Source organism: Podarcis cretensis, assembly GCF_951804945.1.
Source record: "Podarcis cretensis genome assembly, chromosome: 16".
In the NCBI taxonomy this organism is placed as follows: domain Eukaryota; kingdom Metazoa; phylum Chordata; class Lepidosauria; order Squamata; family Lacertidae; genus Podarcis; species Podarcis cretensis.
In genome coordinates, this window is record NC_137186.1 from 10281866 (window position 1) to 10305410 (window position 23545).

The window sequence follows — 23545 nt, forward strand, 5'->3', positions numbered from 1 at the left end:
GGCCCCCCAGCCTTAGCTTGCCTACCCATGTGGTGGACTCTCTGTCAGACGTTTTCAAACAGAGCCTGGACAGCCATCTGTCAGATTCTTTAGCCGCGATTCCTGCACTGTGCGGCCACTGAGAATGTTCAGTCCTCACTGGGCTGATTTTAGGGTATTCCCCCACGTCCCTTAGGCTTTTCCTAAATACCTCTTGGGTGCGTGTGACATTTTGGCAAACCTCAGGATTCCCCTCTGCAGCCCCGGACCGATTCCCTCCTGCTTGCGGGTGGGTGGTGCAGTTCTGGCTGCGTAAGGACCAGCACACCCTGGCTGTATATTGAAAATAGAAGGCACGGATACCTAATTTATTGCCATACATACTTCCTCTCTTTAAGGGAGGTGGCAGAGCCTCATTCTCTGTCTCGCTCCCTACTTTTTTGGGGCAGACCTCTTCTCGCTTTTCACCTCCTCCAGCTCCTCGCCGCTGCTGGTCTCCACTTCCTTCTGGTAGCCGAAATCGAGGCTGCTGGAAGGCGGGGAGAAAGGGATGGGTGATATAGGAGATCTCATTTAATTTTAAGTGGTTTCATAGCCTCACTTTTCCCGCTCGCCTGAGGTGCTCGAAGCTGCTCACAAAGGGACATCTTAAAAATGAGACAATCTTGGCAGAATAATTTTAAGAAATAGACAAAAGACAAGGGAGAAGATGAGGTTTTTTTTAACTCTTTGGGTCAAGGTTTGCTTCTCACACCACCTTCTGGGGGGGGGCATGTGGGGGGCAGAGCCAGAGGCACATTGGGCGGAGCATTCCAGTTGTGCAGATGTTAGAGGCTGCTACAACTATGCACACAACTTCCCCCATGACATCCAACAACACCTGGAAGGGCCGAAGTTCCCCATCCCTGGGGTATTCTCTGCTGTTACGAGCTGTCCGGCAGGCAAGAATTCAACAGGTGCAGTTGCGGCCTCGGCATGCCACCATGGCTGGGCCACAGCGCTGCCAGTTGACTGTGTGTGTGTCCCACAGCTGCTAAGGGCACAAAACAGTGTTTGGGATGAACAATGGTGGCTCTGCTTTGGGTACAGAAGGTCCCAAGTTCATTCCTGGCACCTCCGAGCCAGGCTAGGATAGACTCCTTATCTGAACCCCTGAAAAGCCACTGCTTGCCAGTGCGGGGCCTTCCGAGCTAGATGAAGCAACGGTCTGGCTCTGCAGAAGGCAGCTTCCTGTGTTACTGTTTTGATCAGCCCCGAACCCTGAGGACTGGGATCTTCGTTTTATTTCTAGGGACAGGGCCCCAGAGCTCCGGCTCCTGGGAGCTCCCAGGTGTCGGCCCCCCAGTGGGTTGCAAGAATACTGCTGCCAGTCAGTGTAGACCAGGAGTCAGCAAACTTTTTCAGCAGGGGGCCAGTCCACTGTCCCTCAGACCTTGTGGGAGGCCGGACTATATTTTGAAGAGGGGAAAAAATGAACGAATTCCTATGCCCCACAAATAACCCAGAGATGCATTTTAAATAAAAGCACACATTCTACTCATGTAGAAACACGCTGATTCCCAGTCCATCTGTGGGCAGGATTTAGCCCCTGGACCTTAGTTTGCCTACCCATAATCTAGTCCAGGGGTCAGCAAACTTTTTCAGCAGGGGGCCGGTCCACTGTCCCTCAGACCTTGTGGGGGGCCGGACTATATTTTGGAAAAAAAATATGAACGAATTTCTATGCCCTACAAATCACCCAGAGATACATTTTAAATAAAAGGGCACATTCTACTCATGTAAAAACACCAGGCAGGCCCCACCAATAACCCAGAGGTACATTTTAAATAAAAGCACACATTCTACTCATGTAAAAACATGCTGGTTCCCGGACCGTCCGTGGGCCAGATTTAGAAGGCAATTGGGCCGGATCTGGCCCCCGGGCCTTGGTTTGCCTACCCATGGTGTAGACAGTATTGAGCAAACAGTGTGGTAAGGTACCTTCCCACGATGCCCTGCCCTTACCTGGATGTCGACCCTGAGGAACCGTCTTCCTCAGAGCTGCTAGATGTGTCGTCCTCGGCATCTTCGCTGCTGCTGCTGCTGCTGCTCCCTTCCTGCTCCTTCAGCTGCTCCAGGATCTTCTTGGCCAGTTCGGGGGGTAAGCGGCGGCAGCCCCCGCGCCCTTTCACTGCCCGCTCGATCCGCGCCCTCAGCAGTCGCCGCTGCTTCTGGCGTTCCTTGTCCGGCGACCCGCTTAGCGCCTGCACTGCCTTGGTCCACAGAGCCATGGCCTCTTCGTCACTGGAATCCCTGGATGAAAGCGAAGGGCTGTGTGGCTCAGTGAGTGGAGCACCTGCGCTGCATGCAGGGGGGGGGGTTTCAGGTTTGACCCCCTGGCATCTCTGGGGAAGGCACCCTGCCTCAAAGTCTCAAGAGCCAATTCTGGCCAAGAGGGACATCACTTGATGTGAGGTGACTTTCTATGATGGGCATGTTTTGTTTTTTTTTAATTTATCACTTATTTTTACATCCATATCTAAAAATGAGAGGGAGCTCAAGGCGGCATACACTCCTCAGTAGCTCAGTCGGCAGAGCATGAGACTCACAACCTCAGAATTGTGGGTTTGAGCCCCACGTTGGGCGAAAGATTCCTGGATTGCCAGGGGTTGGTCCCAACTCTGCGATTCTACAATGCTATGAGGTAGGTTAGGCTGAAAGGCTGTGACAGGCCCGGGTTCACCCAGGAAACATCCTGGCAGAGTGGGGATTTGAACCCTGGTCTCCCAGGTCCCAGTAGCATAGCGATGGTTGCCAGTACCTGGGGCAAGGCAAGTATTGCGCCCCGTAACCCGTGGTTCCTGTCAGGGCCAGATGGCAGCAGCAGAGAAGGGTCTTCCCTGTGGGGAGAAGGAAGCTGGGGAGAGGTCAGAGGCTGTTTATTTTATTGTTATTATTAGTTCCATGAAAATTTTACACTGCTTGATTTTTTTAAAAAAAAATCAATATGGTTTTTTTTCTTTTGAAATTTTGCCGCCCCCAATTTTGCACCCAGGGCAACAGCCCCACTGCCCCCCCCCCACACTACTCCACTGCCAGACCCTACCCCAGTGCTCTAACCACTACGCCACAGTTCCTTTGCCCTGGTTTCAGCACCAACGAACTGTAAGCTCTAAATCATTTCATCACTCTTCTTTGCCTGCATGCATGGGTGCTGCAGGAGAGGCGCTGTAGAATTAGCTTCTAGAGAGGCTGGCATTATTTACTAGGGCGCCCCCAAAGTGAGGGCAATGGAAACACGAAGTTTCTCACTCACACCTCCTCGTCCATGTCTCCCTGGTAGGTTAAGGGCGCCATGCAGATGGAACACATGTTGTCCAGGAGTTTGTAGCAGTCCGGACAGTAGATACCTGCGGAGAAGGGATAGGGAGAGTCATGTGGCGTAAGAGGAGCCAGGCTGGGATACCTTTATCAACCCTCTGAGTGGGCGGGACCAGAGACAAAGGTAGGAGGAGCAATGGCAGAGTGGGAGGAGCAATATAAGGTGGTTCAATTTCCACACACCCCTCTCTGTACTCTTACCCAGGCAAAATCAGGGTGTGAAGGCAAGGCAAGTGAGGGGTGTGGCCTGGAGAGAAGGGGTGTGTCCAAGGATGGGGGTGTGGCCTAGGGAGAGTCCTGAGGGCCAGGCAAACCGGTTTGGAGGGCCGCATTTGGCCTCCTGGATTGTGTTTTCCCACCACTGCCGTACAGATTTTCTGGGGGAGAATCCCAAGGGTTACATACGGAAACTTTTTCAGCTCAAGACATGGGCGTAGCCCGCTGCCACACCACACCCCCCCGCCACAGCCAAAATCAAGTAAATAAATAAAAATACTTAACTAAAAGTGGGCAGAGCAAAGGGTATAAATTTCACCTGTTACAACAAGCTAGTTCCTACCCTCACTGCCACGCACCCCGCCCGGCTCTCTAGTCTCCGTCCAAGCAAGTGAGAAACAGGATCAGAGTTCAAGGACACAGTCTGGCCAGGCAAGAACATGCAAGGAGGGTCAGGGACGGGCTTGGCGAAGGCTGTGGCCTGGGAGTGCCCCAGATACAAAGGCTTGGAGCATAGCTGTCAACTTTCAGATTTGAAAATAAGGGATCACACAGTCTACGGGATATCTAACAATCCGAGATAGCAGCGGGAAGCAGCAGGAAACGGCACTGGAATAAGGGAATTTCCTGCAAAAAATGGGAAGGTTAACAGCTATGGCTTGGAGGCCTGCATCAGCCCTCTGGGCCTGAATCTGCCCCCTTCTGCAGCAGCCGCCAGTAGCTGCATCCTGCACAATATGATTTGCCCCGCCCTCCTTTTACAGCCTTTCTGGGCCTCGCCTTTGCCCCACAGCCTCCCTCGCCCCGCCCTGGCTTCCAACCTCGGCATCCCTGCGTACTGCAGGTGACAAAGTCCTCGCTGTCCGTGCCCTTGCGGATCTTCCCGCAGCCCATGCAGTAGGACTCATGGACGCCCAGTTTCTTGACCAGCCACGAGCACAGCCGAGACCTGTGGAGGAGACCCATGAGGGATGTCTCTTTCACACACACACACACACACACACACACACACACACACACAAACACAATGCACTGTAGGTCAAGATTCTGCAAAAGCACCACCAGTCTCTGCTTTTATCTGTGTGCAGGTGAAACGTCGTTGTTTTGATATATATACCTCCCTTATTCAAACATCCCAGCTGCTACTGGCCACAGCTTCCTCAACCCAATTAGTACCACCTGTCCTTTACCAGAAGGTCCCTGAGCAGGTTACAGCAGTATAAAATAAAGCATTAAAATCAGTGTGAAACAAATCAGAATCACAACTAGAGTGTGTCCTGAAAATATAATTCTCAAGTGTAGGATGATGGATGGTTAGGTTTTATTTCCTGTGCCCTGGCCAGAAGGAAAAGGATATCAGATGGAGAGTATTTCTGATGACGACAACGACAGAATTGTTTGTCCAGTGTTTTTGACTGCAGCTCCCATCAGCCCCTGCCGGCACGACCATCATAGACTACAACTCTTTCCTTCCATTGTCGGGAAAAGGTTTGGGGGCTTACTTAGCTGCGAGGACCAACAAAATGTTGGTGTGGCCCCCGTCTGCGGAGCGATTCCTCACGGCCTTTAACACGGCTTGGGCCAGTCCCGTCCTTCGTGTCAGGATGGTGTTGTACAGGTAACAGGTGCGCTCCTAAAGGATCGTTGCGGGGAAATAAGATCACTGGGTTGAGCGGGAGACCAGGTGCCCAGGGAATTAGTTGGGGTGAAGGCTGCATGCAGAAAAAACTGGATTTGAGGTGGTCAGGTGGCTCAGGGGGGGTGTTGTGGTTAGAATCATAGCGTTGCAAGGGACCCCCCCCCCAAGCATCATCTAGTGCAGGCATGTTCAAAGTCCATTTTGGGGGCCTAATCCGGCCCACCGGTCAGCTTAATCTGGCCCTTGTGGCTTTTATTTCCTGGGGTAAAATACTAAAAAACCTCAACAACTTTGGTCGGCCCCATGGCCCTTCACTTCATCAAATCTGGCCCACTTTGAAAAAAGTTTGGACACCACTGATCTAGTGTAACCCCTCCAATGCAGGAATTTCAACTACAGTGGTACCTTGGGTTACATACGCTTCAGGTTACATATGCTTCAGGTTACAGACTCCGCTAACCCAGAAATATTACCTTGGGTTAAGAACTTTGCTTCAGGATGAGAACATAAATTGCTAGCAGCGGCGTGGCGGCAGCGGGAGGCCCCATTAGCTAAAGTGGGGTTTCAGTTTCAGGTTAAGAACAGACCTCCGGAACGAATTAAGTACTTAACCTGAGGTACCACTGTAAAGGTAAGGTAAAGGACCCCCAACCATTAAGTCTAGTCACGGACGACTCTGGGATTGCGGCACTCATCTCACTTTACTGACCGAGGGAGCTGGCGTACAGCTTCTGGGTCACGTGGCCAGCATGACTAAGCCGCTTCTGGCGAACGAGAGCAGCGCACCGAAATGCCGTTTACCTTCCCACCGGAGCGGTACCTATTTATCTACTTGCACTTTGACGTGCTTTCGAACTGCTAGGTGGGCAGGAGCAGGGACCGAGGAACCGGCGCTCACCCCATTGCAGGGATTCGAACCGCCGACCTTTTGGTCGGCAAGCCCTGGGCTCAGTGCTTTAGACCACCCGCTTATTAGCCTACCTGAAGCTAAATTCCTCCCCGATCCAAGGGTGTGTGTGTGTGTGTGTGTGTGTGTGTGTGTGTAGAGTCACTCACCTGTTCACGGGAGGGATAGTACCAAGCACACACGACCCGCCGCAGGCGCTGTATGTAGGTGCCGAAGATGGCGATGAAGAAACAGACGCCGTACATGAGACCTGGGAGACGGGTGGTTAGGAGGTTTGAAGAAGCAACACCACTTAATTATCTGCCTACTTGGCGCATTTAGATCCATCCTCCTCCCACCCCCAGGAACTTGATGTGGCGTGCGTGGTTCTCTTCATTTAATCCCCACAACAACCCTGCGAGGCGGGTTAGGCTGAGAGGCAGCGACTGCCCCAAGGTCCCCCAGTGAACTTCATGGGCAAGAAGGGATTTGAACCCTGGTCTCTCCCCCCCTCCCCGGTCCTAGCCCGACACTCTAACCACTGCCCCACACTCTTCTATCACATGGAGAATCCTGGGAACTGTAGTTTGTTAAGCCCCCTTGCCAGAAGGAGGCTTACAAGGCGCCATCCAACCATCTCAGGGACTCCACTCCAGATTTGTGCAGGGTTTGCTTCTGAGCCTCCCCCCCCCCCCCAAAAAAAAATCCCACAAGGCAGCAAAGGTTTGGGATCGGTGTCAGGAGTGCGTGCAGGAGCCAGGCCCTGTGACCAGTAGGGCTTCGCAGGACTGGGGCCTTCCTAAGTTTGTTCTGGAGAGGCAAGGTGTGGCCGCACAGGTGAGGCCGATTGGTAACTCACAGCACCAGGTGGCAAGAGCCGGGAAGGGATATAAGGTCAGCACAGTGGTGCCTCGCAAGACGAAATTAATTCGTTCCGCGAGTTGCTTCGTCTTGCGATTTTTTCGTCTTGTGGAGCGCGGATTCCCCGGGTATTAACGGCTTTAAGAAAAAGGAAGCCAACCTGCAAGTCGTTTTCGTCTTGCAAAGCAAGCCCATAGGGAAATTTATCTTGCAAAGCAACTCAAGAAACGGAAAACCCTTTCGTCTTGCGCGTTTTTCGTCTAGCGAGGCATTCGTCTTGCGGGACACCACTGCATTTCCCTTCGGCTCTTTGCCACAGCAACATGTTCACTGCCTTGCTGCGTTTGGTTCCTTGACTCCTTGCTTCTTGATCCTCAGACCCCTGACTTCGCGACTCCTTGCTTCTTGATCCTCAGACCCCTGACTTTGTGACCCCTTGCTTCTTGATCCTCAGACCCCTGACTTCGTGACTCCTTGCTTCTTGATCCTCGGACCCCTGACTTCGTGACCCCTAGCTTCTTGATCCTCAGACCCCTGACTTTGTGACCCCTTGCTCCTTGATCCTCAGACCCCTGACTTCGTGACTCCTTGCTTCTTGATCCTCGGACCCTTGGCTTCTTGACTCCTGGCTCTCTGACCCTCGGACTCTTGGCTTCCGGACTCCTGTTCCTGCTCTCACCCCGCCATCTTGCCCCCAGTCCCAATGTCCCCAGCTGGGACACTGCTCGCCCGTGAACCGGACCATGACAATCAGAGTTTTCCTTCTCCTAGGTGGGCTCCCTTCCCAGGCAGATGAGCCCCACCTGCCCCTCACTTCCCTCTACAGCAGGTGCAGAAATCACCTTCTTGTCTGCTGGGCCCACTCCTGGTCTTGTCCACTCAATCCTTCAGAGCCTGTCTTCACACGCAGGGGCATTCCCTAACTCACCCAGGGTTTGTGACCCATTGGCTCCCTTCACTTGGTTCAGCCTGTCAGTCGAAGCTGTTCCCTGGGGTGTGGCCGCCCTCTCATGCTGACAGCTTCTAGGAGCCACAGGTGAAAGCTGGGTGCAGGGTGGGGATCCAAGGTGGACAAACTAGCCCAGAAGGAGTCCCCCGCCAGAGGTACTATCCTCTCCCCTAACACCCCGTTGCACTGTGGTACCCTTGCGGAACATTTCCTGCACTGTGCAATTCCAGAAACAGCCACAAGAGGCTGGTGCAGAGCTTTGTGCTTTTAATGGGCAATTCCATGGACCACAGCAGTGCAGGGAATCTCCCTCTCCTCCACTTTGCCACTTCTTATTATTAAATTTTATTTATACCCCGCCCTCCCCAGCCAAGACTGGGCTCAGGGCAGCTAACACCGCTATAAAAGCAATTGATTGAAATACAACTTTAAAAACAAGATTAAAATGCAACATTAAAATGCAGCCTCATTTCAGTAGGAACTCAAATAAAAAACTTTTTGGAGGATGACGTCAAGTCTTCACCAACTTCACTGTTATGAAGTTCCTGGCGCACTTTCTTCTGAGCAATGCAGCTTAGACATCTGTATCCCCCATCTAGTTTCTTCCCTGACGCTGGCGGCCAAGTCTACCTGGCAGCTGGACTTGTGGCCGCAAAATCCCATCGGGACCTTTCAAGTCCGCCTTTCACCAACCTGGCTGGCACCCTCCAGATGTTTTGGACTACAACTCCCCATCAGCCCTGGGCAGCGTGGCTGTTAACTGATGGAAGTTGTAGTCCACAATGGCCTGGCTGCCTGGGGCCGATGGGAGATGTAGTTCAAAACATCTGGAGGGCGCCAGGTGGTGAAGGTTGCTCCAGCCCACAACCTTAAGGCTTCCCCTCCCACAACCAGTCATGGTGTGGCTCTGTCTGTCACTGTCTCTGGTGCCACCTACTGCTGGCCTCCCCGTGCCCTTTCAGCGCCCATCAGCAATCACACGACAGCAGAGGTTCTCAACTTTCTGGGGTCCACGGCTCCCTTGACCAACTACATTCTTTCTGCGGCACCCCTGTGGAAAGCCCCGTTGTGGCGCCCCTTGCCTGCAGAGCTGGCAGACTCTTAAAGTAAAGGTAAAGGGACCCCTGACCATTAGGTCCAGTCGTGGCCGACTCTGGGGTTGCGGCACTCATCTCACATTATTGGCCAAGGGAGCCGGCGTACAGCTTCCGGGTCATGTGGCCACCATGACTAAGCCGCTTCTTGCGAACCAGAGCAGCACACGGAAACGCCATTTACCTTCCTGCCAGAGTGGTACCTATTTATCTACTTGCACTTTGACGTGCTTTCGAACTGCTAGGTGGGCATTAGCAGGGACCGAGCAATGGGAGCTCACCCCGTCGCGTGGATTCGAACCACCAACCTTCTGATCGGCAAGTCCTAGGCTCTGTGGTTAACCCACAGTGCCACCTGCACACCTTAGAGACCAACTAAGTTAGTTATTGCTACGAGCTTTCGTGTGCATGCACACTTCTTCAGATACACTGAAACAGAAGTCACCAGACCCTTATATATAGTGAGAGGGTGGCTCTGGCTCGACCTAGTGTTGGACCTCCAGCCCTACCAGTCCCCAAAGGCAGCACCAGCCCCCACCGGGGAGGAAGCCTTTCCCAGTCCCCCCAGTTACCAATGGTGATGTAGCCGTCGTAATCGGGCTCCGCCGGGCGCAGGCGACATTTCCGGGACAGCACGCTGACGTTGCCCCTCTGCAGGACCTCGAAGGCCGAGACCATGTCGCGGTACATCTCGCCGGTGTAGCCTGTCCCGTTGACACTGACGCTCATTGTCACGGGGGCTGCGGGGAGACGCGGCTCAGGCCCTGATCTGAACAGTAGCTATTATGTCTGAATCCCAATCTCCACCCATAATTGGTGCAAAAACAGATCCACCTTTGTACTCTTTTGGCAGGTTGCACAATAGACCACCATCCCACCAGTTCTGTTACCTCTTGCAACGATTTCTCCATGCAGCAGATACCTCACCAAGTCCAACAGCCAGAAGACCGAAAAGTCTGCGATGATTAGCAGGACAGCAAGGGTCAGTTGGCGAAAGAGGGAGACGATGGCCAGCGTGTAGCGGAGTTGCTCTTTGCGGGGCAATATGAGCGAGGCTGCAGAGGAAGAAGCAATAGTGGCTGGGTGGACTCAGGGCCACATTCACACCATTTAAAGCACTACGGTGTGAGGAGATTTCACCCCTCCCATATCCAAGAATCTCCTGACGAGTCTGCTGATTCTCCAGAGAGGAGGAGCAGTATTCTGCTTTCTACTTATTCAGCTCCAGCACCAAGTCAGTCAGTGTGTCGGAGAGAGAGAGAGACTGAGTGTTAGAGATTGTGTGTAGAGATAAGGTTGCTGCTAAGAGCAGCTGCAGACACTCAGTGCAGCATTCATTTATGCTTAGACCTATTTAGCTCTGTATATAGTTTTGTATTATAGTTATAGTTATAGAATAAAAGAAGATATTCTACAGAGCTGCTCTCCGAGTCGTGTATACACTGCCAGACTCTGCCATACTCTGCTGTGCGACGACTGTATTGTGGGAGTGAATCCGGTGCTCACAACTCTAAGCTATGAGTCCACAGCACTTTGACCTGGTGGTCTCTGGAAGTGCTACCCAGCTCGCCTAGCCCAGTCGGGGTTGAAGTGCATGAGTCCAGTTGGTGACACTGGCTCAAGGGCGATGCTGAGACGGTGCCCCTTTAAACTACCATCCTTCCCCCCAAGGAATTCTGGGAGCTGTAGTCTGTCCGGGGTACTGAGAATGATTAGGAGACCTCCCTATTCCCCTACTGAGCTAAACTTGGGAAATTGACATTGTGTGTAGCAACCTTAAAGGTAAAGGTAAAGGTACCCCTGCCCGTACGGGCCAGTCTTGACAGACTCTGGGGTTGTGCGCCCATCTCACTTAAGAGGCCAGGGGCCAGCGCTGTCCGGAGACACTTCCGGGTCACGTGGCCAGCGTGACATCGCTGCTCTGGCGAGCCAGAGCCGCACACGGAAACGCCGTTTACCTTCCCGCTGGTAAGCGGTCCCTATTTATCTACTTGCACCCGGAGGTGCTTTCGAACTGCTAGGTTGGCAGGCGCTGGGACCGAGCAGCGGGAGCGCACCCCGCCGCAGGGATTCGAACCGCCGACCTTTCGATCGGCAAGTCCTAGGCGCTGAGGCTTTAACCCACAGCGCCACCTGCGTCCCACTGTGTAGCAACCTTAACACACTACATTTCCCATGATTATTGGGGGTGGAGCTATGCTGTTTAAGGTGGTATGGTACTGCTTTAAATGTAGAGTCATACCTTGGGTTATGAACGCTACAGGTTGTGCGTTTTCAGGTTGCAGACCACACTGAACCCGGAACGGGTTACTTCCGGGTTTCGGCGCTCGCGCATACCCAGAAACACAAAATGACATCACGTGCATGTGCAGAAGCGGCAAATAGCGTCATGCGCGTGCGCAGACACGGTGCTTCAGGTTGCAAACGTTGTGGGTTGCGAACATGCCTCCCGCATGGATCACGTTCGCAACCCGAGGTATGATTGTACAGTGCAGACGGGCCCTTGGTGTGTAATGCATTAATAGTAGTAGTAATAATAATAATAATAATAATAATAATAATAATAATAATACCCTGCCCATCTGGTTCAGTTGCCCCAGCCACTCTGGGTGGCTTCCAACACATATAAAAACATAATGAAATGTCAAACATTAAAAACTTCCCGATACGGGGCGGCCTTCAGACGTCTTCTAAAAGTTGTGTAGTTCTCCGATTTATCTGATGGAAGGGCATTCCCCAGGGAAGGCGCCACTACTGAGAAGGCCCTCTGCCTGGTTCCCTGCAGCATACATATGCATGTTTCCACCCAACACCTCTCATTTTAGTGAATAATTTCCGGAGGCCAAGCTGGGTCTTTCTAGAGCTGCTGCCTTACTTGGGCGGATGTACTTGGTACACTCCTTTGCAGACAACGGCAGGACGGTGGGTTTCTTGTTCTTCCTCCGCATTGCATCCATCTCCAGGAACGGCTTGGTGATGAAGATGTTGTCAAAACTGTCCTCGTGCAAATAATGCTTCCGGTACAGCAGAGCCCTGTTGAAGTCAATAAACAGACATTGCTTTCACATGAGAAAGGCTGATAGGTTAGCTCAGCAAGTATAAGAAGATCGCTGCTGGATCAGGTGAATGGCCCATCTAGCCCAACACCCTGCTCTCACAGTGGGACCCGAGCACAAAAACACTCTGTTCTCCTGCAGTTTGCAGCACATGGTCTAAATGTCCTTGTGGCGATCACACAGGGTCCCTGGACGTTTAACAGTCTATTGATCCCTGTGCCACCACTGTGCTCGCTTCCCCGCTGCCACCAGCCCATTAAAGGTAAAGGTAAAGGGACCCCTGACCATTAGGTCCAGTCGTGGCCGACTCTGGGGTTGTGGCGCTCATCTCGCTTTATTGGCCAAGGGAGCCAGCGTACAGCTTCCGGGTCATGTGGCCAGCATGACTAAGCTACTTCTGGCGAACCAGAGCAGCACACGGAAACACCATTTACCTTCCTGCCGGAGCGGTACCTATTTATCTACTTGCACTTTGACGTGCTTTCAAACTGCTAGGTGGGCAGGAGCAGGGACTGAGCAACGGGAGCTCACCCCGTCGCGGGGATTCGAACCGCTGACCTTCTGATAAGCAAGTCCTAGGCTCTGTGGTTTAACCCAAAGCGCCACCTGTTTCCCCTACCAACCTGTTACTCTCGGGTAAAACACTGAGTCCAGACAGTTGTTAAAATTCAACCAAATAAACAAATTTATTTTATAAGTATTAACAAGTTTATGGTTTCTCAGATAACATTCTTCTCAGTTTCTTAACTTTGGTTTCTTTACCGGCCTATACCTTCCTAATACCTTCTGACTGATTATCTCAACTGTTTGACTGACTCCTCTTAACAGATTCTCTCACATCAGACTAGCCCAACCCACAGACTTATCCTCTCCCTCTCTTCTCTAACACCAGACTGACTTCTTAACAACTCTAACTCTAACTCCTCCCCTTGGGTTCCTATTGGTTAGTCATTTTACAATTAGTTAACCCTTTCTTTATGAACCCAGTATGATGTCACACACCTAGGAGGGCAAACGCCACAGTCCTCCCAACCAATCAGGGATCACATATCAAATTGAACTTAACAGTGGTGTTTAGCCAAATGGAACGTATAGAGGTGAACCTCCAGAGGTTGTTGGACTCCATCTCCCCTCAGCCCCAGCTATTAGAGCCAATGGTGAGGGATGATGGGAGTTGTAGTCTACCACCGCCTGGTTCCTTAGCCCTGTCTTAGGAATAGCAAAGAAGCTCCTCGCTCCTCTTGGCCTCCTTGCTCTGACTCACTTGATGTAGAGGTACAGAATGACCAAGGTAGACATATAGCCAAAAAGCCCTACAGCCTCCTTCGCAGGCTGCAGCCGCTTGGAGACGTCCTCCATGATGTCAAAGGCGACTTGGGACAGGCTCTTGCTGGCATTGACGGTCACGTCGTAGTGGTGCACAGCTGTGATGTTGAACTCGAACTCGTGTCGCACGCGGTTCAGCACAGCCACGATCGCTGGTGGTGCATATTGGGGGAGATGGGAGGGGAGGGTGTGAGAACAAGGGTGGCTACGTCTATACTACAACTCTAGCGCCGGCTTGAATCGCTTTGTTAAAAGGTCGCGTTTTGGCGACTCACAGAGCCACAAGACTGTTAAGTATAATTGTTTAATCGCATAGCGAAATTGAGAATGCCTGTATGTATATTGCCAAGGGTTTAACATTGGAATATTCCACTGAAGCATACTGAAGCTCCCTGAGCTCTAACAGATTGATTAACTGCTGGTGTTCTCTGCTATCTTTATCACGAGTGTTTAACCTTAGATCATGTGAGGGGTATTTGATTGCAAATCGCCACCTTGAAGGGAGCTGCCTGTTAATCTTTCTCTGGAAGCCACAGGGAGCAAAGGATGTGGTAATAATGTTTCTCCAGCAGCAAATAACCTTATGCTAGATGCAGCTATGGCAGAGACAGAGCTTTGATTTTTGCTCTGACCGTAATGATATTATATATTTAAGAAGAAGAACCTCTGCATGAATATGCATATGCTTTATACTCCTTTCTGGGTGTATTATTGATCGTTTTTGTACCTGTTTTGAAGGAGTTATGGTTAGTAAAGCTTTAAATCATATTTCTAGGTCTGGGCAATTTTTATTCCAAAAGGAGTCAGTTTTTATGCATCCAATTGTGTCATGGCACGCAGGGATGATGGAAATTATAGTCTCAAAACATCTGGAGGGCCGAGTTTGCCTATGCCTATGCCTGGTCTGAGTTTTGGTTTTAGTTTTCCTTTGCCCTCCCTGTGCCTTTTACCTTATGTGTATTTTTGTTAAGATTGCAAGCTTAGGAGTAGGGATTGCCTTGCTTTGATTGTATGTAGGCTGCTCTGTAAGCCTTTTGGGGTACCAAATGCTATGTATAAGTAAAGGTGTCCACTTAAAAACTTTGGGGAAGCCCTGCTGGATCAGACCTGAACTGGACAGGTGTTTTATCCCCCAACCTTTCTCCACACTCACGCTCAACAACCTTGCGGCGCAGGAACGGTGCTATGTACTGTGGAATTATGCAGAAGAGCAGGAGGACTGTGAGGAAAAAGACAAGACCATTAGGAGGGCAGGGCACGGTGGTCTAGCTCTCAGCCGCACACACATTCATTGGCTGGCCTCAGTCACAGCAATATTGCTACTCCTAAGCATTACCATAGAGATTCAGTGAGGTCAAAGCATGTTCAACACATTATCTAATTCACCCACATACAACAGCCCTCTAAGGTAGGCTTGTATTGCTATCCCTTCTTTTGTCAGTTAATCGGGGCCTGAAAAGCCAATGAACTGCAGCTACCATATATCTTGCCCGCACATAACACAACCATAGCACACCAGTCTCCCCCGCCCCAATAGCTCCCAACAATATATTATTAAATGGCTGATTTCTGCGAATCTCTCTGCTGCAAACATAACGTTTTATGTGTGTTTTAAGTGCATTATACAAATGTGACACTAGATGACGAGCTATTGGCAAATTCAATATATATTTTTATTTATTTTATTTTTAAAAAAGCATTTTCACAGCATTTTTTTTTTTTTATGTGTCTAGATTCAACTGTCTGGCCTGGTTGGACTCCGGGGCTGAGCTCTGGTGGTGTTTGAGGCTGGGGCCATGCAGAGAACGTGAAGAAGCACCTGAGTCACACTAGCTGTTTGCCACAGACACCAGAGGTCAAGGCTCACAGTAGGATGACGAAGGGGTCAGAGGTTGCACAAAGCAGTGACATGGCTCATGAGAGGTCAAGGGTAACATTAAGCAGGTGGACGAGGGGCTCAGAGGCCGGTTCATGGACTTTGATTAAGGCTGGGGGTCACAGTAGGCAGAAACGAAGCTGACCAGAGGTCAGGGGTCATCCTAAATAGTGACCAGGCTTGTAGGAGCTAGAGGAGCTATGCCATGTCTATCATGAATAAGGATAGTTTGTGCTGTTTAGGTCACAAACATTGACTAGACTAATGGGGAGTCATGCTAAGCAGTGAAAAGTCGAAAGAGGTCATAGGTCAGGGGTTATGCTAAGCGGAAACTAAGTGAACCAGGGGTCAGAGGTCAGGAGTCACATTGGGCAAGGACTAGGCTAACAAGCGGCCATAGGTCATGCTAAACAGCGATTAGCCTAGCAAGAGGACAGAGGTCACAGTAAGCAGTTGTGATGGCCTGGGATTCGGAACCAGAGGAGTCTCAGTCCGCACCTGATCCTTTGCCTCAGGCGGCAGCTGAACCTAGTCTGGGGCCTGATCCTGAAGAGTCCCAGTCTGCACAGGTTCCCCTGCAACAAACACCAGCTGGGCCGAGTCAGGGGCGTGAGCCTGCCCTGGCTCCAGATGCAGGGATGACCTCGTTGCCTCCAGCTAGGCCATCACTTACAGTTGTTTCACTACCAGTTGGGTCAGGGGAGGCTGGAGCGGCCCCTGGGTCTAGTAACCCACCGACGTCTCCCGAGCTGCAGAGACTGAGGTCTGAGAGAAGGAGAGACCTGAGTACTTGCAAGAGGAGGAGTACGCCTTTGGGAGAGACAGGGAGGTGAGTCGCTGGGGACCGGCTGTTACCCCGACCATAGCTGTCAAGCGTCCCTTATTTGGCGGGACAGTCCCTTATCCCAGCGCCATGTCCCACTGTTGTCCCTTATTGATGATGTCCCTTAAATAAGCTACTGAAGGTAATGGGGGCCTTTCTATGCTGTCCTTTGTCAACAACAAATTGTTGCTGTTTTTTGTGTTGAATATATGCTATATGGTAATTTATGGACCTAACAGGTATCTAAAGCCATTTGCACGCAAGAAAATATGTATTTTATCAAAGTAAATATTGATCCCTTATTTTGGCTGCTGATCCCTTATTTTCGAGGCTGCTGGTCCCTTATTTTCAAATCTGTAAGTTGACAGCTATGACCCCGACAGAGATAAAAGGCTGCTGGACCCGCCCCAGGTTGCGGGAGTAACATTGCTGTTTGCCAGAACCTGCCTGTGACCCTGTGCCTGACCTAGCCTGGCTTCCTGCCTTGGCCCTGTCGGACTGACTCCTTGCGGAACCCTTGCATTTGGGACCGGACCTCCTTGCGGAACCCTTGCATTTAGGACCGTTACTTGGGTTAACCCTGGGCCCAGCACAGCAGTGACTAGGTTGACGAGAGATCAGGGGTCATGCTAAGCAGTGACTAAGCCAGCGAAGGGTAAGAGGTTTGGGGATGAAGGTCTGGAGACAAGGGAATCCCACTGACCACTGCACTAGTGTCAGAGGTCAAGTGCAACCATCGGAGGGGCGACAGGAGGGTCAAGGGGTCAAAGTTCACGCTCACTATTAGCCAGGCCGCAGAGGTACTTGAAGAGCAGGACGACGGAGCAGAGGAAGTAGAGGAAGGGGACTGCCCGCTCACACGTGTCCTTGGCGTTGTCAAAGAGACGGGTGCATTTCCGGTAGGGGGTGCCCATCTCCTCGTTGCAGACCTCGCCCAGGTTGAGGAGGAAGTACCACACGTTGCGCAGGCAGTGAGCTGCACGAAGGAAGGGGCAGAAGAGAAAAGGGTGAATTTGACTGTCTGGAGCACGTGCAGAGCGCAGCAGCTAGGCTGCTTGTGGCTGCCGGTCAATAACACCCTGCTGGCAGAATTTGAACTCGTGGCGAATCTTCCGCTGGGCCAAGTTCAAGGTATAATATGTCCTTCTCCAGCTCAGGACCAGGTTATTTGAGAGACGGCCTTATCCCTTATGTATCCCTTATACATCACCGCGGTTTCGGCAGGGTCTCCCCTGCAAATCTCAAAGATTTCAGAAATCCACTATCTCAGAGCAGGGCTTTTAAGGGGCCTGTACCTGTTCTGTGGAACAGTATCCCTGTCCAGGCTAGCTGCACTTCCTGGAAACAACTGAATATATTTTTGTCCTGGCAGGTTTTTCCACCTGGATAAAGGGTCTTTACCACAAGTGTACACTTTGCTTGTCTGTTTTTAATTCTGCTTGCGGAAAGCTCTCCCCAGAGAGACCAGCATGACACCATTTTAGGCCCTGGGGGAAACCAATCTTCTTTCACCAGGCCTTTAGCTTTTAATTTGTAGGCTGTTTTAAACTGTTTTTAATATTGAGTTTTAATGTTGTAACTCATACCTTAGGGTCAAGGGCAGCTAATTAATAAATAATAATTATCTGTGGCCTCCTTGACTTGATGGGGTGTTTTATTCCTGCCTTCTTAAAAGACTATTGTGCTTTAGGTTTTTCTCTTCTTTTGTGCTAGCTTTAATGGATGTGTTTGTTTGTTTATATACCATAGGTTGCTTTGAGTTATAGATGCATTCATTATTATTATTATTATTATTATTATTATTATTATTAATAATAATATTAAATTTATTGGTTGGTTTTTCTTCTTTTTACCAAGGTAACTCAAAGCGACTTCTGATATATAAACAAACGAACACATAGTATTATTACATTTAGTTTTTAATTACCTGTAAATTGGTTTGGAAGGTGATTAGTAATTCAAAGATGATGAGGATGATAATTGTAATAATGACAGACAGTCTCTGTGGGTAAACTAACTGTCTTGTGGTAGGTTGGAGTTAGCCAAAAGCTCTCTTCTCATTTGACCCCACGGGTGACGCCATAGGAAACCCAGCCAGATGGGCAGGGTATAAATAATAAATTATTATTATAGGGTGAAACCCGTTTAGTCCATCTCCCTGGCTTCTTGCATCCCCCCTCCATCCCAACCCATTCTGCGCCCCTGCAAACTCACCCACGTGCCGTACAGAGTCCATGACAGATCGGAAAAGCTTTCGGACGCGGTCACCAACCACTTTTGCTTTCTGAGCGATGTCCTTGATTTTTCGTAGCGCATCTAGGCAGAAGATGTTGGGGGAGAGAGAAAGCCCACTTTTAATATGGTCGGTGTCTATTAAGAACCAAGAACAGTGCCAGGACTGAAGGCGTAGGCAGTGTTGGTGCCATTCTAAAGTTGCTAGACTCTAATTCCCATCAGCTAGGGCTGCCAGATTTCAGAAAGTAAAATTCCTGCGCTTTCTGGGGGGAAACCTAACCCAAAAATAGTGATTCTAAGCTTTTTGAGCTGTTTCCGCTGCTTTTTCCATCATGTTAGAAGAAGAAGAAGAGGAGTTTGGATTTGATATCCCGGCTTTCACTCCCCTTCAGGAGTCTCAAAGCGGCTAACATTCTCCTTTTCCTTCCTCCCCCACAACAAACACTCTGTGGGGTGAGTGGGGCTGAGAGACTTCAGAGAAGTGTGACTGGCCCAAGGTCACCCAGCAGCTGCATGTGGAGGAGCGGAGACGCAAACCCGGTTCCCCAGGTTCAGACTACCACTCTGAACCACTACACCACACTGGCTCTCATATATATCCAGATTTTGCCAATTCAGCAAAATTCCCCCAGACGCCATTTTTACACCCCAAAACCAAGATGTGTCAGGAATTTTCCTGATATATGGCAAGCCTACATCAGCCCATGTTAGGACGGTTAATGGTTAATGAGGATGTTTGGCATGGAGAAAGTACCGTATTTTTCGCTCTATAAGACGCACCAGACCACAAGACGCACCTAGTTTTTGGAGGAGGAAAACAAGAAAAAAAATATTCTGAATTTCAGAAGCCAAAACAGCAAGAGGGATCGCTGCGCAGTGAAAGCAGCGATCCCTCTTGCTGTTCTGGCTTCTGGGATAGCTGCGCAGCCTGCATTCGCTCCATAAGACACACACACATTTCCCCTTACTTTTTAGGAGGGAAAAAGTGAGTCTTATAGAGCAAAAAATACGGTAGATAGGCTGCCTCGTCAACACTGTTGGGCACCCAAGGGAGCTGAATGTCTGGAAATTCGGGACAGATAAGCACAGAAACTAAGGAATATGCTCCAAAAGGAGGCAGTGATGGCAATCAACTTAGATGGCTTTAAAAGTGGATTCAGCAAAATCACGGAGGCTAGCAACTGCTACCAGCCACAGTAGAGATGTTCTGCTCCAATGTCAGAGGCATTCACGTGCCTCTGAATTAACAGTTTGGTGCTGCTGCAGTGGCGTAGCGTGGAGGGTGCAGGGGGGGCCGGCCGCACCGGGCGCAACATCTGGGGGTTAGGGTTAGGGGGCGCAAATCCACAGGTTAGGGGGCGCAAATCCATGGGTTAGGGGGCGCAAATTACTTGCCTTGCCCCGGGTGCTGACAACCCACGCTACGCCACTGGTCCTGCTTTGGGTTTTACTGGATGCATCTGGGGGTTGTTTGTTTGATTGTGTGTCTGACCGTTAACCAGAAGGTTGGTGGTTCGAGCCCATGTAGGGATGTCTGTGGGCAGGATTCCTGCACTGCAAAGGGGTTGGCCCAGATGCCCCTCAGGGGTCTTCCAACTGTACAATTCTCTGATTCTACGATTCATTTATATTTTGTTATTTGCTTATTTATTGGATTCATATACCTCCCTTCATCACAGGATCTCAGAGCAGCTGGCAAGATCTTTCCCCTAGAAATTTGTGCGGAATCGCACGCTAGTGGTGGGCGATGTCAGAGACAAAAAGTGGGTGGGGTCACGGAGGTAAATATTGCCTTTGCAGAGCGCAAGTAAAGCAAGCATGAGGCATTCTTCCTCTTCAAGGGAGCATGTCAGGAAAAAACACTTGACGGGGGTGTGAAGTTGGGCTGCTGAGGGGCGTGGTCTGGGGAAGAAGGCGTGGCCTGGGCTGCTGAGGGGGCAGGGCCTAGGGAGAGGAGGCGTGGCCTGGGCTGCTGAGGGGCCAGGGCCTAGGGAGGGGAGGCGTGGCCTGGGCTGCTGAGGGGGCAGGGCCTAGGGAGGGGAGGCGTGGCCTGGGGAGAATTCAGAGTACAGTGGTACCTCAGGTTACATTACGCTTCAGGTTATATACGCTTCAGGTTACAGACTCCGCTAACCCAGAAATAGTACCTCGGGTTAAGAACTTTGCTTCAGGATGAGAACAGAAATCATGCCCTGGTGGCGCGGCATCAGCGGGAGGCCCCATTAGCTAAAGTGGTGCTTCAGGTTAAGAACAGTTTCAGGTTAAGAACGGACCTCCAGAACGAATTAAGTACTTAACCCGAGGTACCACTGTAACAGACAGAGAGACCCAGAGGGCCCCATTCAACTCCTGTGGACAGAGGTCTTTCAACCCCTGCCTTTCAAAAAATGCACTTCCGGCCAGGGATAAAAGTGCAAGGCTGGTGCAAGCAGAACAGCAACAAAACCCCGTCGTCTCACTGATCAGGGGCTCGCGGGCCCTCTGCAGCATTTCTGCCGTCTGGTTGAGGGCGAGCTCGGCGCCACACGACACGGCATCGGCGCACCGGGTGAAGTTGCGGATGATGTTGGCGAACGGGCCCTCCATGGCCAAGCCGAATGCCAGGATCAACAGCATGGTCTTGCCTTCTTCTGTAGGTGGCGACAGAGATGGGAGACGGAATAGAAAAGCGTCAGGGGCTGAGTGGGGTCCCTCTCAGGGAAGTCTTTCTCCTCCTGCCCCAGAACTGCAGCTGTATGTCGCCAGCCAGTTCTTAGGCCCTGCCAACAGCACTGAGTGAGGCGCTTCAACAAAATGTTGCAGTGCGGAGTGTGGCTGTTTGCAGCTGTCTCCTCTCAGGCCTACCTGGAGATGCCAGGCATCGAAACTGGCAGATGCTCGCCCAGCGACATAGCTGTTAACTTACAGATTTGAAAATAAGGGACCAGCAGCCTCGAAAATAAGGGATCAGCAGCCAAAATAAGGGATTTTCCGAGCACAGGTATGTTCAACTTCTGAGCCCCTCCGAGCCAAAGGCAGAAAGCCCAGTCAGCAGCCAAACGAAGCCTCAAGTGGTGGTTCCCACAGCGCAGCAACCCAGCAAAGGGGATGCAGCAAGGGAAACCACCGTCACCTCTCCACTGGGAAGCGCTGAGCAAAGGCGAGTCCCCAGGCAACGCGGCCGATTTGATTGGCACAAGGCATGCAAGCTCCACCCCCCAGTCCTTCTTAGACTCCTTATTGGGTGAGCAACGCAGCCAAGCAACACAGTTGGAGCCTCCCTCCTCCCAGGCCGGCAGGGAGGGAAAGGAGCTGCTTCCTTGGAAACCCGGGAAATTTAAGGGACATCATCAATAAGGGACAGCAGCGGGACACAGTGCTGGGATAAGGGAGTTTCCCGCCAAATAAGGGACGGTTGACAGCTATGCCCAGCGAGCTACAGCCCTTGTTCTCTCAAGTAACCAGTATTAGGGGTAGGAATAGCCCCCAAAGAATAGCAGCTTTCGCTGTGGGTCGTTCTTCAAAATAGTGGATTCTGTCTGGCTCACAACGCCACTTCCCGCTCCCCGCCTCCAATTCTGTCTGGGGACTGTATTATTTTCACTTGTCTTGGGTTTTTCCACACTTACTTGAGAAGATCTGGGGCAGCATGAGGAGGACGGTGACACGAACTTTGCATGAGAAGGCCATGCCAAGGCCAAGCCCAAGGGCCAGGGTGATGGTCGACAGAAGACAGTACCAGATGTTGTACCCCTGCACAAAAATGACCATTGCCCCATAGGCTGTGGCGAGGATCATGCCCAAGGCAAAGCCACCCACACTACGGGTCACTGACCGGCCCAGGGTGTCCTCGACCACCTGTGGGACCGGTGGCTTCTTTCTCTTCCTGTTTCGACCCCCACGCGGTGAGAAAATAGACAGGAGACCCATGGCGGTGATGGCTTCAAGGAGGCTACCCAACAGAGTACTGCATGGACCAGAGCAAGGGGTGCTCCGTGGTCTCCGTGTCTGCAATGGGTTTGGAAGTGTGTCTGGTAAAATCACAAACCAAGAGAAACCTGTGTTAAAAACTTATGGGGTGGTAAGATATTTGGAATGGGGGAGCCAGGAAAGGAGAAAGTCTCCAGTCAGTGTGTTATCGTCCCAACAACAATTATACCAACGTTCCTATGACAGGTCTGAAAAACCAGTACACTTGAGATTCCGCTAGGCTCCACACACGACCTGTCAGATTCTGTCCCTAGCCCCACCCACATTCTACAGTAGCTCCTCCCATCCCTTGCTGGATCCTCCATTGACTCCACCCTAGCCATGCCCACATTCCACACTAGCTCCTCCCACCACTCACTGCATTCTCTGTTGACTCCACTTTAGCCCCACCCACATTCCACACTAGCTCCTCCCAAACCTCCTTGCCAAATTCTGCCCCAACCTTGCCCCTAGCTCCACCCACTTTCTGCCCTGGCTCCTCTCATCACTTGCTAAAAACTCTTCTTTTCAGATTCTACTGCAAGTCTGCCCCTATCCATTTATTTAAGCCTTGCCCTGATTTTGGGTGACTCCCCCTAGCCCAGCCTCCCAGAATTACACAGAGGATATGAAATTTGTGAAATCAGTGTTTGGCAACTTAAATCAGAGGGACAAGCCAGGAATTGCTCTAGAACTTCAGAGGATATCCTTCGAAAGGGCATAGCTAATAATAATAATAATAATAATATTAATAATAATTTTATTATTTATATCCCGCCCATCTGGCTGGGTTTCCCCAACCGCTCTGGTCGGCTCCCAACAGAACACTAAAAACAGAATAAAACTTCAAACGTTAAAAACTTCCCTAAACAGGGCTGCCTTCAAATGTCTTCTAAAAGTCAGATAGTTGTTTATTTCCTTGATATCTGATGGGAGGGCGTCACTACTGTGAAGGCCCTCTGCCTGGTTCCCTGTGGTTTCGCTTCTTGCAGTGAGGGAATTGGCAGAAGGCCCTCGGTGCTGGACCTCAGTGTCCGGGCTGGACAATGGGGGTGGAGACGCTCCTTCAGGTATACTGGGCCGAGGCTGTTTAGGGCTTTAAATGTCAGCACCAACACTTTGAATTGTGCTTGGAAACCTACTGGGAGCCAATGTAGGTCTTTTAAGGACCGGTGTAATATGGTCTCAGCGGCCACTCCCAGTCACCAGTCTGGCTGCCGCATTTACCCAGCTTAATCAACTCAAATCAATCCTGCTCTTGCGACTTAATCAACATTGCTTCTATTCATCCAATGAT

General features: G+C 50.9%; 1 protein-coding gene across 5 annotated transcripts; it reads right to left on the reverse strand.

The window, feature by feature from the left end:
* Positions 1–313: 313 nt before the first annotated feature.
* On the reverse strand, positions 314–23545 carry DCST2 (DC-STAMP domain containing 2). 5 transcript variants are annotated; one of them, XM_079958003.1, is made up of 15 exons: positions 23391–23545; positions 20760–20930; positions 18280–18381; positions 16847–17041; positions 14520–14585; positions 13305–13518; positions 11860–12017; positions 9875–10039; positions 9557–9724; positions 6251–6351; positions 5058–5188; positions 4377–4504; positions 3275–3368; positions 1984–2271; positions 314–508 (listed from the first exon to the last, which is right to left on the reverse strand). In XM_079958003.1, exons 2-15 carry the CDS (start codon positions 20914–20916, stop codon positions 412–414), a joined length of 2064 nt encoding a protein of 687 aa, XP_079814129.1. In that variant the 5' UTR covers positions 20917–20930; positions 23391–23545; the 3' UTR covers positions 314–411. The 5 variants fall into 5 exon arrangements, with proteins under 5 accessions (XP_079814129.1, XP_079814127.1, XP_079814126.1 ...); XM_079958001.1 differs by lacking the exon at positions 23391–23545 and adding an exon at positions 21909–22542 and having other exon boundaries at positions 314–505; XM_079958000.1 differs by lacking the exon at positions 23391–23545 and adding an exon at positions 21909–22541.

Bases quoted from the DNA above. Each gene is read 5' to 3' on its own strand.
- DCST2 (XM_079958000.1), bottom strand. From the start codon at position 22,209: ATGGGTCTCCTGTCTATTTTCTCACCGCGTGGGGGTCGAAACAGGAAG. The intron at 14,586-16,846 runs GTGAGCGTGAAC...TTTTCCTCACAG, and splicing joins CCTCTGCGGCCTGGCTAATA to TCCTCCTGCTCTTCTGCATA. The intron at 2,272-3,274 runs GTGAGTGAGAAA...GCTTTCATCCAG, and splicing joins GGAGACATGGACGAGGAGGT to GGATTCCAGTGACGAAGAGG.